The sequence below is a fragment of the Balaenoptera musculus genome, chromosome 13 (assembly GCF_009873245.2).
Source record: "Balaenoptera musculus isolate JJ_BM4_2016_0621 chromosome 13, mBalMus1.pri.v3, whole genome shotgun sequence".
Lineage (NCBI taxonomy): Eukaryota > Metazoa > Chordata > Mammalia > Artiodactyla > Balaenopteridae > Balaenoptera > Balaenoptera musculus.
In genome coordinates, this window is record NC_045797.1 from 63715746 (window position 1) to 63737202 (window position 21457).

Genomic DNA, 21457 nt, shown 5'->3' on the forward strand with positions numbered 1-21457 from the left:
CCAGAGATGGGCATGAAACACTAAGGCTGCTGCTGCAGTCACCAAGAAGCCTGTGAGCAAGCACAGGTCACTATCCACACCTCCCCTCCCGGGAGCCTGTGCAGCCTGCCACTGCCAGGGTCCTGTGATCCAGGGACAACTTCCCCGGGAGAACACACGGCACGCCTCAGGCTGTTGCAATGTCACGCTGGCCTCTGCCGCCACAGGCTCACCCCGCATTCCGTACCCCTCCCTCGCCCTGGCCTGAGTGAGCCAGAGGCCCCTAATCAGCCGCTCCTTTAACCCATCCTGTCTGAGCAAAGAACAGAAGCCCTCAGGCGACCTACACGCAGAGGTGGGGCCAAATCCGAAGCTGAATCCCAGGAGCTGTGCATCCCAGGAGCTGTGCGAACAAAGAAGAGAAAGGGAAATCTCTCCCAGCAGCCTCAGGAGCAGTGGATTAAATCTCCACAATCAACTTGATGTACCCTGCATCTCTGGAATACCTGAATAGACAACAAATCATCCCAAAATTCAGGCAGTGGACTTTGGAAGCAACTACAGTTGGGGTTTGCTTTCTGCATCTAATTTGTTTCTGGTTTTATGTTTATCTTAGTTTAGTATTTAGAGTTTATTATCATTGGTAGATTTGTTTATTGATTTGGTTGCTCTCTTCCTTTTTTTTTTAATATGTAGATATATATATATTTTTCCTTTTTCTCTTTTTGTGACTGTGTATATGTGTGCTTCTTTGTGTGATTTTGTCTGTATAGCTTTGCTTTTACCATTTGTCCTAGGGTTCTGTCTGTCCGTTTTTGTGTTTCTTTGTTTTTTTTTAGAATAGTTTTTAGCTCTTGTTATCATTGGTGGATTTGTTTTTTGGTTTGGTTGCTCTCTTCTTTCTTTCCTTTTTTTTTTCTTTTATTACTTTTTATTTTTTTATTTTTTAAAATAAATTCATTTATTTACTTATTTATTTTTGGCTGCATTGGGTCTTAGTTGCTGCACGCGGGCTTTTCTCTAGTGGCAGTGAGTGGGGGCTACTCTTCATTGTCATATGTGGGCTTCTCACTGCGGTGGCTTCTCTTGTTGTGTAGCATGGGCTCGAGGCACACAGGCTTCAGTAGTTGTGGCCTGCGGGCTCTAGAGTGCAGGCTCAGTAGTTGTGGCGCACGGGCTTAGTTGCTCCACACCATGTGGGATCTTCCCGGACCAGGTCATGAACCTGTGTCCCTTGCATTGGCAGGCAGATTCTCAACCACTGTGCCACCAGGGAAAACTTATTACTTTTTAATTTTTTGATTTTTTTAATAATTTTTAAAAATTTTATATTTTAATAACTTTGTTTAATTTTATTCATTTTTTACTTTCTTTCTTTCTTTTTTTCTCCCTTTTGCTCTGAGCTGTGTGGCAGACAGAGTCTTGGTGCTCCAGCCAGGTGTCAGGCCTGTGTCTCTGAGGTGGGAGAGCTGAGTTCAGAATATCGGTCCAACAGAGACCTCCCGGCTCCACGTAATATCAAATGGCAAAAGCTCTCCCAGAGATCTCCATCTCAACACTAAGACCCTGCACCACTCAACGACCAGCAAGCTACAGTGCTGGACACCCTATGCCAAACAACTAGCAAGACAGGAACACAAATCCACCCATTAGCAGAGAGGCTGCCTAAAATCATAATAAGATCAAAGACACCCCAAAATACACCACCGGATGCAGTCCTGCCCACCAAAAAGACAAGATCCAGCCTCATCCACCACAACACAGGCACCAGTCCCCTCCACCAGGAAGCCGACACAACCCACTGAACCAACCTTACCCACTGGGGGCAGACACCAAAAACAACGGGAACTATGAACCTGCAGCCTGTGAAAAGGAGATGCCAAACACAGTAAGTTAAGCAAAATGAGAGGACAGAAGAACACACAGCAGATGAAGGAGCAAGGTAAAAACCCATCACACCAAACAAATGAAGAGGAAATAGGCAGTCTACCTGAAAAAGAATTCAGAGTAATGATAGTAAAGGTGATTCAAAATCTTAGAAATAGAATGGAGAAAATACAAAAAACATCTAACAAGGACCTAGAAGAACTAAAGAGCAAACAAACAATGATGAACAACACAAAAAATGACATTAAAAATTCTCTACTAGGGGGCTTCCCTGGTGGCGCAGTGGTTGAGAATCTGCCTGCCAATGCAGGGGACACGGGTTTGAGCCCTGGTCTGGGAGGATCCCACATGCCGCGGAGCAACAAGGCCCGTGAGCCACAATTACTGAGCCTGCGCGCCTGGAGCCTGTGCTCCGCAACAATAGAGGCCGCGATAGTGAGAGGCCCGCGCATCGCAATGAAGAGTGGCCCCCACTTGCCACAACTAGAGAAAGCCCTCGCAGAGAAATGAAGACCCAACACAGCCATAAATAAATAAATTAATTAATTTAAAAAAATGAAATCATTAAAAAAAAAATTCTCTACTAGGAATCAAAAGCAGGATAACTGAGGCAGAAGAACGGATAAGTGACCTGGAAGATAAAACAGTGAAAATAACTACCACAGAGAATAAAAAAAGATGAAAAGAACTGAGGACAGTCTCAGAGACCTCTGGGACAACATTAAATGCACCAACATTCGAATTATAGGGATCCCAGAAGAAGAGGAGAAAAAGAAAGGGACTGAGAAAATATTTGAAGAGATTATAGTTGAAAACTTCCCTAATACGGGAAAGGAAATAGTCGATCAAGTCCAGGAAGTGCAGAGAGTCCCATACAGGATAAAAGCAAGGAGAAACACGCCAAGACACATATTAAGCAAATTATCAAAAATTAAATACAAAGAAAAAATATTAAAAGCAGCAAGGGAAAAACAGCAAATAACCTAAAAGGGAACCCCCATAAGGTTAACAGCTGATCTTTCAGCAGAAACTCTGCATGCCAGAAGGGAGTGGCAGGACATATTTAAAGTGATGAAAGGGAAGAATCTACAACCAAGATTACTCTACCCAGCAAGGATCTCATTCAGATTTGACAGAGAAATTAAAACCTTTACAAACAAGCAAAAGCTAACAGAATTCAGCACCACCAAACCAGCTTTACAACAAATGCTAAAGGAACTTCTCTAGGCAGGAAACACAGAGAAGGAAAAGACCTACAGTAATAAACCCAAAACAATTAAGAAAATGGTAACAGGAACATACATATCAATAACTACTTTAAATGTAAATGGATTAAATGCTCCAACCAAAAGACACAGATTGGCTGAATGGATACAAAAACGAGACGCATATATATGTTGTCTACAGGAGACCCACTTCAGATCTAGGGACACATACAGACTGAAAGTGAGGGGATGGAAAAAGATATTCCATGCAAATGGAAATCAAAAGAAAGCTGGAGTAGAAGTTCTCGCATCAGACAAAATAGACTTTAAAACAAAGACTATTACAAGAGACAAAGAAGGACACTACATAATGATCAAGGGATCAATCCAAGAAGAAGATATAACAATTGTAAATATTTATGCACCCAATATAGGAGCACCTCAATACATAAGGCAAATGCTAACAGCCATAAAAGGGGAAATCGACAGTAACACAATCATAGTAGGGGACTTTAACACCCCACTTTCACCAATGGACAGATCATCCAAAATGAAAATAAATAAGGAAACACAAGCTTTAAATGATACATTAAACAAGATGGACTTAATTGATATTTATAGGACATTCCATCCATAAACAAAGAATACACATTCTTCTCAAGTGCTCATGGAACATTCTCCAGGATAGATCATATCTTGGGTCACATATCAAGCCTTGGTAAATTTAAGAAAATTGAAATCGTACCAAGTATCTTTTCCACCCACAACACTATGAGACTAGATATCAATTACAGGAACAATCTGTAAGAAATACAAACACATGGAGGCTAAACAATACACTACTAAATAACCAAGAGATCACTGAAGAAATCAAAGAGGAAATCAAAGAGGAAATCAAAAAATTCCTACAAACAAATGACAATGAAAACACAATGACCCCAAACCTATGGGATGCAGCAAAAGCAGTTCTAACAGGGAAGTTTATAGCAATACAATCCTACCTCAGAAAACGAGAAACATCTCACATAAACAACCTAACTTTACACCTAAAGCAATCAGAGAAAGAAGAACAAAAAACCCCCAAGTTAGCAGAAGGAAAGAAATCATAAAGATCAGATCAGAAATAAATGAAAAAGAAATGAAGGAAACAATAGCAAAGATCAATAAAATTAAAAGCTGGTTCTTCAAGAAGATAAGCAAAATTGATAAACCATTAGCCGGACTCATCAAGAAAAAAAGGGAGAAGAGTCAAATCAATAGAATTAGAAATGAAAAAGGAGAAGTAACCACTGACACTGCAGAAATACAAAGGATCATGAGAAATTACTACAAGCAACTCTATGCTAATAAAATGGACAACCTGGAAGAAATGGACAAATTCTTAGAAATGCACAATCTTCTGAGACTGAAGCAGAAAAAAACAGAAAATATAAACAGACCAATCACAAGCACTGAAATTGGGACTGTGATTAAAAATCTTCCAACAAACAAAAGCCCAGAACCAGATGCCTTCACAGGCAAATTCTATCATTTAGAGGAGAGCTAACACCGATCGTTCTCAAATTCTTCCAAAATATAGCAGAGGGAGGAACACTCCCAAACTCATTCTACGAGGCTACCATCACCCTGATACCAAAACCAGACAAAGATGTGACAAAGAAAGAAAACTACAGGCCAATATCACTGATGAACATGAATGCAAAAATCCTCAACAAAATACTAGCAAACAGAATCCAACAGCATATTAAAAGGATCATACACCATGATCAAGTGGGGTATATCCCAGGAATGCAAGGATTCTTCAATATATGCAAATCAATCAAATTGATACACCATATTAACAAATTGAAGAATAAAACCATATGATCATCTCAATAGATGCAGAAAAAGCTTTTGACAAAATTCAACACCCATTTATGATAAAGACCCTCCAGAAACTAGGCATAGAGGGAACTTAACTCAACATAATAAAGGCCATATATGACAAACCCATAGGCAACATCGTTGTCAATGGTGAAAAACAGAAACCATTTCCTCTAAGATCAGGAACAAGACAATGTTGCCTACTCTCACCACTATTATTCAACATACTTTTGGAAGTTTTAGCCACAGCAATCAGAGAAGAAAATAAATAAAAGGAATCCAAATCAGAAAAGAAGAAGTAAAGCTGTCACTGTTTGCAGATGACATGATAGTATACATAGAGAATCCTAAAGATGCTACCAGAAAACTACTAGACCTAATTAATGAATTTGGTAAAGTAGCAGGATACAAAATTAACGCACAGAAGTCTCTTGCATTCATATACACGAATGATGAAAAATCTGAAAGAGAAATTAAGGGAATACTCCTATTTACTACTGCAACAAAAAGAATAAAATACCTAGGAATAAACCTGCCTAAGGAGACAAAAGACCTGTATGCAGAACACTGTAAGACACTGATGAAAGAAATTAAAGATGATACAAATAGATGGAGAGATAGACCATGTTCTTCGATTGGAAGAATCAACATTGTGAAAATGACTCTCCTACCCAAAGCAATCTACAGATTCAATGCAATCCCTATCAAACTACCAATGGCATTATTCACAGAACTGGAACAAAAACTTTCACAATTTGTATGGAGACACAAAAGACCCCAAATAGCCAAAGCAATCTTGAGAAAGAAAAACGGAGCTGGAGGAATCAGGCTCCGGACTTCAGACTATACTACAAACTACAGTAATCAAGACAGTATGGTACTGGCACAAAAACAGAAATATAGATCAATGGAACAGGATGGAAAGCCCAGAGATAAACCCACGCACATATGGTCACCTTATCTTTGATAAAGGATTCAAGAATATACAATGGAGAAAAGACAGTCTCTTCAATAAGTGGTGATGGGAAAACTGGACAGCTACATGTAAAAGAATGAAATTAGAACACTCTCTAACACCATACACAAGAATAAACTCAAAATGGATTAAAGACCTAAATGTAAGGCCAGACACTATCAAAGTCTTAGAGGAAAACATAGGCAGAACACTCTACGAGATAAATCACAGCAAGATCCTTTTTGACCCACCTTCTAGAGAAATGGAAATAAAAACAAAAATAAACAAATGGGACCTAATGAAACTTAAAAGCTTTTGCACAGCAAAGGAAACCATAAACAAGACAAAAAGACAACCCTCAGAATGGGAGAAAATATTTGCAAATGAAGCAACTACAAACGATTAATCTCCCAAATTTAAAAGCAGCTCATGTAGCTCAATATTAAAAAAACAAACAACCCAATCCAAAAATGGGCAGAAGACCTAAACAGACATTCCTCCAAAGAAGATATACAGATTGCCAACAAACACATGAAAGGATGCTCAACATCACTAATTATTAGAGAAACGCAAATCAAAACTACAATGAGGTATCACCTCACACCAGTTAGAATGGGCATCATCAGAAAATCTACAAACAACAAATGCTGGAGAGGGTGTGGAGAAAAGGGAACCCTCTTGCACTGTGGGTGGGAATGTAAATTGATACAGCCACTATGGAGAACAATATGGAGGTTCCTTAAAAAACTAAAAATAGAATTACCATATGACCCAGCAATCCCACTACTGGGCATATACCCAGAGAAAACCGTAATTCAAAAAGACACATGCACCCGAATGTTCATTGCAGCACTATTTACAATAGCCAGGTCATGGAAGCAACCTAAATGCCCATCGACAGATGAATGGAGAAAGAAGATGTGGTACATATATACAATGGAATATTACTCAGCCATAAAAAAGAACAAAACTGAGTCATTTGTTGAGACGTGGATGGATCTAGAGACTGTCATACAGAGTGAAGTAAGTCAGAAAGAGAAAAACAAATATCGTATATTAACGCATGTATGTGGAACCTAGAAAAATGGTAGAGATGAGCCGGTTTGCAGGGCAGAAGTTGAGACACAGATGTAGAGAACAGACATATGGACACCAAGGGGGGAAAACTGCGGTGGGGTGGGGATGGTGGTGTGCTGAATTGGGTGATTGGGATTGCCGTGTATACACTGATGTGTATAAAATTGATGACTAATAAGAACCTGCAGTATAAACAAACAAACAAACTAAACAACTAATACTAAACTTTCATTGGGTTATTTGTATGGAAATATGGTAATATAAATGTTTCAGACATTACATGAAATTTCTAAAAATCTTATATGTTCTGGTATAATGTTATAAGTCATAATCCTAGTTATTACTTTAAAATGTATATCTCAGAAATAACTAATTTTCTTGTCAACTGCATTATTATGAACTTTCATCAAATCTTTAACCGTGGTCATTTTTAAGTCTTTTGTCATTTACAGACAGTTCTGGGTGTACTCTGATGCTTTTGCAAATATGTTCCTATAAAAGGGTTTCATCTTCAGGAAATTCATGGAAAAGACTCTGAGAAGTACAGGTTTCTGGTAACTGACTGTACTGCTGAACTGAATGAATAAGCATTTTCAGAACTCTAATGAAAAACTGATGAGCTCATAAAAGTGCTAACAAAAGATCAAGATGAAAAAAAAATTAATTACATGGGACTGAGTGAACTGATGAGGATGAGTATAATTTTTGTGACTTTCTGTTTGAATTTAAAAAAGGAAAAAATCCCACAAGGACTCAGAGGCAAAGAATATACAAATCAATTTTCACTGCAAAGTAAAGGAGCTGTTACAGTGGAGGATTATGGACTGAATGTCAATATTATGACATAGTATGAGTGTGTTTCATGTTTGGTAATTGCAATCATTGTTGCTTTTGTTGTGGTCATCCATGTACAATGCTTGGTGTCAGTCTATTTATCTCTTGTAAAAATAAAATACAGTGTGTGTGAAAAAAAAAAAAAAAAAAACTACAATGAGGTATCACCTCATACCAGTCAGAATGGCCATCATCAAAAAATCTACAAACAATAAATGCTGGAGAGGGTTGGGAGAAAAGGGAACCCTCTTGCACTGTGGGTGGGAATGTAAACAGCCACTATGAAGAACAGTATGGAGGTTCCTTAAAGAACTAAAAATAGAACTACCATACAACCCAGCAATCCCACTACTGGGCATATACCCTGAGAAAACCATAATTCAAAAAGAGTCATGTACCAAAATGTTCATTGCAGCTCTATTTACAATAGCCAGGACATGGAAGCAACCTAAGTGTCCATCGACAGATGAATGGATAAAGAAGATGTGGCATATACATAAAATGGAATATTACTCAGCCATAAAAAGAAACGAAATTGAGTTATTTGTAGTGAGGTGGATGGACCTAGAGTCTGTCATACAGAGTGAAGTAAGTCAGAAAGAGAAAAGCGAATACCGTATGCTAACACATATATATGGAAACTAAAAAAAAAAAAAAAAAATTGGTCATGAAGAACCTAGGGGCAAGACAGGAATAAAGACACAGACCTACTAGAGAATGGACTTGAGGACACGGGGAGGGGGAAGGGTAAGCTGGGACAAAGTAAGAGAGTGGCATGGACATATATACACTACCAAATGTGAAACCAATAGCTAGTGGGAAGCAGCCGCATAGCACAGGGAGATCAGCTCGGTGGTTTATGACCATCTAGAGGGGTGGGATAGGGAGGGTGGGAGGGAGACGCAAGAGGGAGGAGATTTGGGGATATATGTATATGTATAGCTGATTCACTTTGTTTTAAAGCAGAAAGTAACACACCATTGTAAAGCAATTATACTCCAATAAAGATGTTAAAAAAAAAAAAAAAGGAAGCATGGCAAAATGAGAGACAGACGCTGATTAGGCCAATGCAATGAAATCACCTCACTTGCACCTGAGGTATAGTAAATCCTCAGGATGTCTCCCCCTCTGTCAATTCTGACGAACTTAAAAATATGCAGTAGCAGACCTGCCTACAAAAATAGGTTATATGTTTCTCAAAGACTCATCACTGCTTTTCAGAATTGGAAAACAGCCAATGCTATGTACATCGCAGATGAAGATCCAAAGATGAGCTCAGAAAATCAACCCACTAATCTGAGCAAATCACTAACTTTCTACCTCACCTTTCTAAAAGAACATTTTGTCTTTCAGAAAATCTCACCTGGGCTACCTATGGATAGGCCTGCCATCTTAGACTCTAGAAGCCCTGAGCCACAACTATTGCTGCTTGTAAGGGACGATTCCAGTCCATATGGATCTCTCCATTCTATGAACTTTTATTTTCCTTATTATCTTAATTATATTGTTTTGTCCTCTAATTGTCTTGGGTGTACATGAGAGGTATATGAGACATTATATAAAATAAAACAATACTAGCTTTGAAGCTAAGAGACCTGGGATCATGCCCTAGCTCTGCCATTTATTACCTATGACCAGGAGCAAGCCCATTAACCTATTTGGGAAAAAATTTCTATATCTGTACTACAGGTATACTGTAAACTATATAAAGAGAAATTGTTTGTTATTACAATAACAAGTATTCCCACACAGGTGTATTTCCTGCCTTCAGAAGTAGTTTGTTTTTTTCGATGAGATATAATTGACATTATAACATTATGTAAGTTAAGCAACAAGGATGTAATGTGCAGCACAGGGAAATACAGCCATTATTTTGTAAAATCTTTACTGGGCCCGTGAGCCACAACTACTGAGCCTGCGCGTCTGGAGCCTGTGCTCCGCAACAAGAGAGGCCGCGACAGTGAGAGGCCCGCACACCGCGATGAAGAGTGGCCCCCGCTCGCCGCAACTAGAGAAAGCCCTCGCACAGCAACGAAGACCCAACAAGCCAAAATAAATAAATAAATAAAAATTTAAAAAAAAAATTAAAATAAAAATCTTTAAATGGAGCATAATCTATAAAAATGTTGAGTCATTACGTTGTCACCTGAAACTAATACAATATTGCAAATCAACTATACTTCAATAAAACGTAACATTGTGCAAGTTTAAGGAATGATTTGATATACATATTGCAAAATGATCAATACTGTAGCATTACTAACACATCTATCATGTCTCACAATTATTATTTCTTTCCTGGTGAGGACAATTAATATCCAGTCTCTTTGCAACTTTGAGGTTTATAATATAGTACTGTTGACTACAATCACTAAGCTGTGCATTACATCTCCAGGGCTTACTTACTAGTTGCAAATGTGTGTTATCCTCTAATAACATCTCCCCAATTCCCCCACCCCCAGGCCCTTATACCATTCTACACTGTTTTGTTTTGCTTCTTTACAACTTCAAATCTTCTCTGGCATCTAGCAGACATATACATAGGTAGGTACTCAATAACTACTTACTGACTGATTAGAAGATTCCTTTAGCATATAATGATTTAGGGACAAGGCTGATGTTTGCACATTTTATAATATCCACAAAAGGCAGACCGTGAGCTCAGCTGCCATCTTACATAAAAAGAATAATTGTAGGACTAAAGTCTTCAATTTTATTTAAGTTTATGAATTTTCATATATTCCATAAAGGTTAACAATGAGTCTTAAAATCTGAAAAGCAATCCTAAGGTGAAAAGAACTCCTAGAACAAGGAGCTCTCCATGTTTATCCTGCACGTTTTCTGCACCTGGTTTTGGTTAAGACTGTGGCTAACCAGATGTCAAGTGGATTGAACAATACTAAGTTCTTCAGATACTGAAGACTTACTACATTTAGAACACTCAAATGGGAGTCACAAAGTCATCATTAACTTAATTACGGCCAACAAAGAAGGATCACTTTGATTAAAATCTCAGAAATTTGTATCCCCGTATCACATGGTTTGTCAGAGTCAACTATAAAGCAAGGCAATAAACTCAAAAAAGGCTAGCTGCGCACATCTACCAGGCGACAGATATTGTATATTGTGTCTATTGTGTAGATATTGTGAAGGTGAGCAAAGAAAGTGAAGCGAAAGAAAGAGGATGGCAGTACTGTAGAAGCGAAAACATTTGTTAGGGATGACCCTGCAGAGAAGCATTATGATTCTCAAGAAGTATATTCCAGCAAAACAAAAATGCTCAGAAGTTGAAAGGAAACTGTAAGATTGAGATAACTTAAATTCAAAAGAGAAAGCTCCTATGACAGTTAAAAACTATATGAAATGAGCTTAAAGAAAGCCAAAGAGAAGGCAGTTATCCATAAAAATCTGACATATAATTTACTTTAACAGGTATCAGTTATTATTGCATTTCTTCTATTTCAGGACAAGGGAAATAAAACGGAGGTAACAGGGTTGGGGGAAGAAGGATTATAACATTTCTTGGGTCCTACCTTGTGTCAGACACCTTACTCAGTGCTTTATATCACATTTAATTCTAACAATAAACCCCATGAAGGAAGTATTTCAATACACATGTTACAGATATTGAAACCAAGCTTCAGAGAGGTCATATAGCCCATAATCTGCCTAAATTCAGGGAAATATGATCTTTATATCACAGTTACTGAATGCACCTTTAAACAATTATATATTAGAGAATTTCCTTTGGGGGATGGCTCTAGTCAGGTCTGAATCAGGCTAGTACTTCAAGTCAAGGGAAACCTGCAAATTGAGGACTTGACACGTTAGCTTCCTTCAAGAAAGGTTCTGATTGAAAGCAGCCAGATGAAACTGGCCAGAACCCAGGGTGATGAAATAGTCCTAAAAGGTGGGGATCGTGTGGGCAACAGCTCCAGGCTGAATGTGAGGTCCAAGGAATACAGTGTTAAACGATGAAAGTGGCTCTCAAGAGAGCACAGAAATCCACAATTGGAAAGAAGAAGGTACATTAACAGAAGAGCCAACACGAGTTGCCAAAAAAGCATTAAGGGATAGAAATTTTGAAAGTGCACAATAAACTATTGAGAATGAAGGATCATATGCCCTGAACTAAACCCTAGGAAAAAGTATAAAACCCCAGACAGCACCTGCTGACATTTTACCTGTTTCTGCCCCAAACAATTTCTGTTCTAATTCATAAATCAAGGAGAAGCATCAATCAGTAAGATCCAGTTTACATGGCATGAATACAAAGAGGCCATTAACGGTTTCAGCAGGTTCACCATTTAGTCAGCGAAAGCAGCAGAAAGTGTAACTGGCATCAAATCCCTGCAGAATATAAGGGTCAAAATGGCAATTCTTAATTCTTAATGAAACCGTTTAATAGAAAAAAGAACCAAATGGACATCAAGATCAACGAGTTTTTTTTTTTTTAAAAAACGTAAGTGTAATGCCAAAGAAAGTACTATTCTGTACGACACTGTACAAGTTTAATTATAATAACTTAAAAATATGCTGTGAGAGGAGAGTGGTAGAAAAAGGATACTAAGACTTACAGAACAGCCCAGCGAGGTAGGGAGTATCATCTCTACAGATGACAACTAACAAATGCTCTGTGTAGGACTTTTCTCCCAACAATGAGATTCAGGAAATTTTTTTAGTCTTTAATGCCCTCATACATTAAAACTGGGGGGAAAATGTCTCATCAATGTACCCTGAATTGTCTGCACTAAAAGGATAGAGAAAGCCTCAAAACTAGTCACATTTAACTGTTAGACACAGAAACAGTCGATTAGCAAGGAACATTTTGTAAACCATTTATCATTTGATGCGTTTTCTGACCTCCATAGAATCTCTAACACTCTCTATATCCCTTAGGCAGTTTTTTTTTTTTTTTCTTCATGGCACTCATCACACCTGACATACCATATACTCTTCTTTCTTACTTGTGAACTCTAGAGTCTAAGTGCAACGAAGGGAGGAAATTTATTTTGTTCACTCTCAACTCCCAGGGTCTAAAACAAAATGCCTGGCTCAAAGTAGGAATACAGTGTTGAACGATGAAAGTGGCAAATGAAGAAATGAATATATGTCAGGTTGCGTTATCAATGAGCTCAACTCAAAGATGACCTTAGGTAGGATTGCACCTTCTGAGAAGTATTTCAGAGTACCAGAAGTACAAAGATGAGAACTAAAATGTATAAAGGAACAAAACCAAAAGGATATGACTGGGTATTCACAAGCACTGTCAGAGTGTTGCAGAAAAATCCAGTCCATTCATTGGCTCAACCTGAGCAGAAAGGTATGTTGCAATATCTGCTTTTCATCACACTCAACTTTAACATTTGAAAGCTCAACTGCCATAAAAAACTAAGATGGAAAAATCATTTTGGTACAATCTGCAATAGCCCACAGGAGAAATTTACAAGAACTGCAAGTTCAAGATGAGCAATGGATGGCACTGTAATTACATCACAGAGGAGAAGCTTGATTGACAGATGACATAGAACCTAAAACTCTACCCAAGGCAGAAGGAAAAAAGTACCCGGCCTACTTTTAATAGGAAATGTGTGACCTTAGTTAGCAATGCAAAACCAAAAGTTATTGCTTGGCTAAGTATGTGACTTGGGGTGAGTAACATGGTGACCTAATAGTTCTGCTTATGATTCTACTAATCTGGCTGGCAACATGATATTGCTGTTAAATGAGGTGCTCTGTTTCTGTCACTCAACTGGAGCAGCGTGGTCACAATCAGATTGATTACGCACATCTAGGTGTAAGAACTCATTTATTATTATTCCCCAACCTAGATCCATGCATTTACATTGAAGAGCATCACTTTCCCATTTGGTCAGTCATGTTGCATTAGTAAATTCATGAATCAGGGCTGTGTTTATACCATGATTGTGAATTTTAGTTAGTTAAGGTAAAGTTCAGGCTCTGCTCTTGGATTACAATATGCATTGGTATGTGAAAACGAGTACAAGAATGGAACCCTGATAGGCAACTATGAAATTTATGCCAAATGGAAAAATTAAAACCAAATGTACATTCTGACCAACACCAATTACATAAACAAATGCTTATGAAAACAAAAAATTTTCTTCTCCCCAAAGATCAACATCTCACAATTCCACTGATAGAGACCCTTGGGGATGGGTATGAGATTCAGGGCAGGGGGGCCACCTGCAACTGGTAGAGGCTTAGCTCATGCTGCCAGGTGATGAGTCCAAAGCTTTGAAATTGGGAGTGCTTCCACCAAGCCTACCTATCCCACCTCCTGTAGAACACCCACACGTCTTCCCAGAGATGTAAGAATAAAGACCAACTTTTTTTTATAGGACCAAGAGGGTCTGGCATGGTCTGCCCCCTCATCCTGCAGCAAATCTTCCCTTGTACTCTGGCCTTCAGCCACACTAGCCTTTCAGCTTCTGGAACATGACCTGCTTCCTCTTTCCACGAGCCCCCTGCACATGTCAAATGTCCAGAATGATCTCCCTCCCATCCCCTACCCCAGTCAAACTCCCGGCCAAAGCTTAACTCAAGAATTTTCCTTGAGGCAACTCATTTTGTCATATGCTCTTGTAACATCAAAGAACCCTCCTTCCTAACACTTGGCTCATTTGTACATTTGCATTTACTTATGAGATGTCTGTCTCCTCAACTAGATAGTAAGTTCCATGAAGAAGGTACTTTTTTGGTCCCTCAGTGTATCCCAGCACTGAGTACAACTCTGGGTATAGATAGTGAGTTCTACTGCATTTGTGGAAGACAGGAAAGAAGGAAGGATGGAAAAGTTTAACTCACATTGTCAGAATGTGGCATGGAGCAGAAAAAGATCAGAAACACAAAGGAAAACCATTAACAGGGAAAGCTAACTAGAGCACAGGTAACTGGGACCAAAGCAGATTCATCGCTTATCTTCCTCAGTGCCTAAAGGAGGTACTCCATATTTGTTAAATACTTGAGTGAATGAATGAATGAATATAAGGGGCATGGGCAATCAATCCAGATTTCTCTTTCTACATTTGCAACTTCTGCTGCAAGTCTGTGTATATTTCCTGATCCTATGAGTCTGTGGTAGCTTCTCATGCCTTTTCTCTCTTTTTAAGCATTTTGCTCTCCACTTCTCTCTCTCTGTGGCACTGATTATTTTATTTGGTTTTGGGTATTAATCACACCAGGGCTAACAATTTGTTTCAATCAGAATTATCTGTCCCATGTAAAATCTCACTTCCTTCATGTCAACTGAATTTCTTACTTTCTTCATGGTTAAAAGTTACTTAGAACTTTTCTCTGAATGACATGAGTTTGTTACATCCCTTTTTTTCTTTTTCCACTTTGAAAGATGGCTCACTTGGCATTATACCACTCTGTCAGAAAACGGGCCAGACAGATGAAACACAACTATGATAACACTCTAGTACCTACCGAGACACTGCCCATTCCAGCCTCGGAACCCTTCCGTGCAGGGAACACACTGGTAAGATCCAGGAGAATTCACACACTGCTCATCTGGACAAGTACTTGGAGTCAAACATTCATCAACATCTGAAAAAATCAAAAAGCTAGGTCACAGACATTTTATCAGAATACTAGAACACAAACTGACGCGTATGATGAAGGGGAAAAGAGGCATGTTTTACCTACATTTTGGTGAGGAAAACAATAACTGAAAAAGTGACACACTGGGTCTGTACTTAAACACACAGTGAGAATGCATGGCCGAGTATACCTTGACTGAAATATTTACACATATTCCAAGGAAGAACTTGGCCCCAATTCTCCAACTGGCAGGCCCAGACCTCTCCACTCTGGGAATTGGCAGTTCTCTGGGGCCACTTTCTGGACATCAAACCTTTCAAGTAATAGCATGGCTTGCCAGAAAGAAATAAAAGAAATGGACATGAGAGTGAGGAAGCCATTTATCCACCTGGCTAGAGGTTCTCTCTGCAGACACTGGATGCCCTAGGGAAATCCTTGCTTTGGCTTCATGGCCCCCAAAACATCCTAGGTTTGAATAATTTAAAACATTGCATATGATAGGAATTCCTTGGAGGTGGAAAAAGAATATTAGGAGAGAATGAATTCATCAAATACTTCCAAGATTTTCCAGAAAACACAGTGAATGAACATAGGGTAATACATTCTGGTTTAAAATACACCTTACTTTTCACATTCACAGTTAACGAAAGTTATTAATCCTTGTTCTTTTCAATGTGAGGAGAAAAAAAACACCTTAAATACGGATGGAACTGTGGCAGACATACAATAGCTTCAGGCTTTTTTAAGAACCGTAAAACAATAAAATGGAGGAAAAGTAACATATAGGAGATGGTTCAACAGTTTAAAATGAGTAGTAACACCTTGGGTACCAACCCCAACAGAAATAGGTGTTTTTCTGGAGTTGAGTTTTGAATTCAAGTGAGTGGATTCAATGTCTAAGTGTCTCAATATGAGATGTATATAGGACCTCTAATCATACCTAAAATATAAACAGATTTTTCAGGACATAAGCTAAAAAGTGAAAGAAATATATAATGAATACACTGAACATACATGGGTATTTGAGGTCATCATTCTGGTAAATTCTCAAAAATCATCTCTCATTATATATCACTAGACATGTGTGAAAAGATGCTTAAGGTAAAAGATGTTATTAATAGAATAAGCACCAGGTCAGTGTTGTAATTTTTTTTTTTTTTCCTATCAGCGAAAAATTCTTGCCAATAGACAATGACACACAGTGATTTTTTTCTAGGTCAGATGTTCTGGGACTTCTTGTTCTACAAAAAGATGATGCTTGCCAGTTTCATTTTCCAAACAGCATTACATCCTTCTCTGGATGGGATATTTTAAAAAATGGAACTACATCTGCTAAGTCAGAGAAGGTCATTGAGATAGGCTGGTTTGATAAATAAGGTACAATGCTGAGAAACACAAGACAATATCCCTGCAATTCCTGTTGCTCTCATCTCTGTTTGCTTGTTCCCTCATCTGTAAATGAGGGACTACCTGCCTGGTAATACCTTCACAGAATAAAGTAAGGATGCATGAGATAACGTCTGTAAACTACAATAGACTCCTTGGAGACTGGCGCTGTTTGAAAGCAACTTGGTCAGTGACAGCTGAGAAAATCTTCAGTGAGCCAGAAGCCCGGGGACCATTGGTTCTGGTCCATGATGAAATTAGAAAACAGCTACGTTATTTGGCTCCTTCATTTCAAGCCTTTTCATGGGGATAGAATTATATAATTATTTACTCAGGGAATGCTGGTGATATTTCTGTTAAATAATTTCTATACACTGAGTAGTCTCCTAACTGCTTTCCATTTATTTCCTTTATCTTCAAATTTCTTTTCTATTCCTTTCTACTGTCCATCATTATGCTCTAGTAATTCCTTAAATAGCTTATCTTCCTGTCCTGAGTCTGTGTGTAGAACTTGAGGAGCCATATTTGACCTTCTGGAGGAGCATTGCTTTGCAAATAAATGCTTGTCAGACATACCCACGTCTTTTCTTTTTTTAAAACACTCCCACAATTATAGATGTTCTGAGAAGATCTATGCAAAAACAAAACGAGTCAGGGAAAGGGGAAGTTTAAGGAAACTAACACTTCTTGAGAACAAGGTGACAGGCACCATACAACATTCTGCAACACCCATTTACTCGCACAAGCCTGAAAGTTCACTGCGTGGTTCCCATTTTACAGCTGAAGAACTAAGTTTTGAAGGGGCTACGTACCTGGTTCCAAGTTAGACCCTTACTGAGTGCGGGAGTCACGCCACAGTCTCTGCTCTCCCCATCCTCAAGCTAGCTGCAGAGCAGAGGGAGAGTCCCCCGTAAGAGGAGAGTGGGGACACTTTACACCTGTGCAGTCCCATGGCCCTCGGCCGTCAGCAGAAGAGTTCATATCTCTGTTCCGATGGGAGCTGATCAGAGATGCAGTAACATAAAACGCTCCCCGCTTCTCTCCAGATAACTCAGGGGCTGAGGCAAGGGGCCAGCAAGAAAGGCAGGTGCAGGCTGCCAAAGAACTGTCTAATGAGCTCTCCCTCCAGACCTGGTCATTAGAACCGTGAAGAAAACCAACATGTAGGAGCCAAGAGACAGCTGAGAGCAGCCTGCCCCCACGGGCCTATCCCTCCCGAGTGCTGGAGGCCCAGCCACGTCTGCAAAGAGGCTCAATGTCAGGCAGCCGAGCAGGGAACCCCACGGAACCAGCACCATCCCTACAGACAGGCTCCTCAAAAACGTGCCCAGAGACCCCTGCTCCTTTGCCCTCACATTTCTATGGCAAGATTTAAGCAGAGGTTCAACGTATTTCTTCACAAAAGTAATTATTCAAAGCGTACCACGGTGGCTTCAACAAGTACCTGTGTGACTTGGACACAAGCACGAGCAGAAATATTCAGTGGTTCATCATTTTAATTTTGAAAAGTTAAAAACTTTTCAAAACATTTTTACAACGAGAGCAGATCCATTGCTGGGGTCAATACGAAAGAAATTTTATCTAGCACAGCTGGAATCTGACTCGGAGTTGGTCAGACAGCACTTCTGTAGACAGTTTGCAAGCAAGTCCCAGAACACATGGGAAAGAAAGAAGCTGAGACAAAGGAATGGAACAAGGCGAAAAGGTCGAAAACAAAAAGTCCACACTGGGACACCTGCACCATGTCCCCAGATGAATGATGCAGACACTATAATTAAGTCTGGGTTTGTACTAAAATCCTCTGCAGTTAATTGTTCTAAAGTGATTTCACCCCACATACCAGAGAAGGCAGATACTGAAGTGAGTAATAAAGAGCTTATGAAGGTGGAAAATGACCCAGACAGAGCCACTGAAGTAAGGCAAAGGGGCTGTGGTCCCAGAAGGCAGCAAGAGCTTGGATGAGCTGGTACCCTGCACAGATCGGTGGCGAAGGAAACTTCGTACCAGGCCAGGTGCCCGCCAGCCCTGGGTTCTGGACCCAGCCCTGCGTTTCATGGTCCCGTGCACTCAGCACTTCAAAGGGGGCGCCGGCTCCCCATCCTCTCAGCAGACTCACCCTCGCAATGGCCTCCGGGGGTCATGCGGTACCCGCTGTCGCAGTATTCACACCGGAAGGCCCCCACGGTATTGATGCAGTGCCCTTCCCCACAGACGTCTGGCCTCAGGCACTCATCAACATCTACGCAAAGCAGAAAACGTTGTCGAGTTTTATTTCCCAAAACATAGTTCCAAACCTCTCCCATCTCCCAGGTTAGTTCGATGTTAGGAATGAAGTAACTGATTCCTACTATCTATCATCTCTTTGATTTGTTCCAAAAAATTGAGTGGTTTTGATTTACTCGACTCCAAAAGAAACATTTTACGCCTCTGGTTTTTGCAGACATTGGATACTATTCATTCAAAACTGTTGGGGAAAAAATTCCATTTTTTAATCTTCCAGTACCTAGCAGATAACTATGTGGTAACAGGGGTTTAATAATAAATTTGGGGTTGTCTGAATAAGCCCTGGACTGATGGAATCTTAGGGGAGCTAGAAACCCGCATGTGGGAATTTATGCATCAGAAAGAACACTGTCATTACCTATGCAGTTAGTACCCTCCTCACTGGCCATGAACCCCGCTGGGCAAATACACAAGAAACTTCCCTCAGTGTTTTCACAGCGTCCCTGGGAGCAGAGGTGTTGGGCCTGAGCGCATTCATCAATATCTGTTAACAAAAAGACAGATAAAAGGATTAGTGTAGTCTAGCATGAAATTCTCAGTCTCTCTGTTCATGAAATACCAGCACACCATCCCCCGTGTCCCACAAACATTTATAAGTGAGGAAAACAGTAAAAGGAGACACGATCAGTCTTCCTGAATACCTGAAGGGCTGTTACTGGGAAAAGGGAATACACATACGGTGTACTGCTTTGAAAGCTCAAGCTACAGCCATGACATAGGTGTTTCAAAGAGAAAGATTTCAGGTCACCACAAAAGGACCTGCCTGATAACTGGAGTCATGTAAGCACTGGAATTCCCTGTGCCACTCCCAGGCCAGCTCAGCAGAGACAGTCAGAAATGTTGGGACAGGCACTCTTTCACTGTGCACTTGGGTAAAGCGAGACTGAATCATCTTGACCGACTGCCCTTTTCAACTTTATATGCTGGGGTTCTAAACATAATACATCTAATGTATACAAATTCAAGAGAAATAGCCATGTTACGGAGCAGGTGGATGTCCCCCTCACACCTCACCCCACATATATATGCGAAACAAAACGGCAAAAGTCACATCTGCATAATGGCATTCAGCATATTAAAGTGGGTTTAATTAGGTATATGCCTTTGTTGCTCTATATTTGCCTTATAACTCTTAGTGCTGAATTTTCTTTTTCTAAAAAAAAGATATTAAATTTAGTGTTAACACATTAAAATGACTTACTTAACACTATTACACCCCGTTTTGAGATTCATTTTTCCCCAAAGAAGCATATATGAGATCCCTACTTTATAAATTCATTAATAGTTTTGTGTCAGCATATATTGATTTTCAATACAGAAATCCTATTAAAAATCAAATTTTATGAACTTAGATGAACATAATTCTTCACTGCAGAATATATTAATTTGTTTTGCTAAATATGTTTGTAGATAGCTATTTCTAGAGCTCTTACTTTTATATTCTTTACCTGAAAAGCTTTGGGAAATTATTCTACCTTTATGTAATTGTATTACACTTGGCAAGGTAGGTAGCATTGAACCAAGTGGTAAGAGCCTCCTAGGAGTTTACTGAACCTCTTTTTGAGTACCCTTAGCTCAGGGATAAAATTTTTTAAAAATTAAACATAATAACATTTCCCCATGATAAAAAAAAATGTTCTCTATGTGCAAATATTTGATATTTAATAATCTCATCTACCAAAAGTGTCTCTTCTTACCAACACATTTCCTCTGTTGCTCGCTGAACTTGTAGCCATCATAGCATATACAGGTATACCTCACCGGTAGGTTAATGCAGTGTCCTGCTCCACAGATATCAGGGTTCACAGTACATTCATTGATCTCTTTAAAAATAAAAAAATGTACGGAAAAACAGATATAAACAAAGATTCCATTGCTACTTGCAAACCATTACTTGTGTTTCCTGATTCCCTTATTGCCAGGTATGCAATTAGCAAACACAATTTTATACTCTAAAATCAAGTATAAATTCATTTGATTACTGATGATCATCATTTCATAATTGATCAGTTAGTCCCAGCCAAGGTCATCAATAATTCTTGATGAAACAACTTCTAAGATGAACTGGAGAAGGTGGAAATTCAGAAAGAGGCCATGTTAAACGTTATAGTTTACCAATTCTGAATTTCCAAGATGGCCCATCAATGAGTTTCTATCCACTCCAGTTCATTTTGAATGATGGACTAATCACATGATTTCTCCTGATAAGAAATAGATGGTAACTTTCTATTCGTTAGCAGGCCAAATTCAAGTTCCAAAAACTATATTCAACCTCCTTCCAAATTTCTCATTAATTCTCCAGAAAGATTTACCACTTCTAATCAAGCAGAACTTCTGGATGTAACTTACTCTTAATTTGCCAATTTCAACAGGAGCATATTTTATTTATACTAGTATAGAATCTTCTTCAAATCTTCTCTGC

General features: G+C 39.2%; 1 protein-coding gene across 8 annotated transcripts in view; it reads right to left on the reverse strand.

Annotated features, from left to right (window-relative positions):
• LTBP1 (latent transforming growth factor beta binding protein 1) overlaps window positions 1–21457 on the reverse strand; it is a 418216-nt gene that overhangs the window by 105965 nt on the left and 290794 nt on the right. For all 8 annotated transcript variants that reach the window (XM_036872897.1, XM_036872896.1, XM_036872900.1 and 5 more), the window contains 4 exons: window positions 20733–20858; window positions 19394–19519; window positions 18869–18991; window positions 15253–15372 (listed from right to left, as the gene is read on the reverse strand). In XM_036872897.1, the coding sequence (XP_036728792.1) occupies window positions 15253–15372; window positions 18869–18991; window positions 19394–19519; window positions 20733–20858 (495 nt within the window). The remainder of the gene's footprint in view (window positions 1–15252; window positions 15373–18868; window positions 18992–19393; window positions 19520–20732; window positions 20859–21457) is intronic.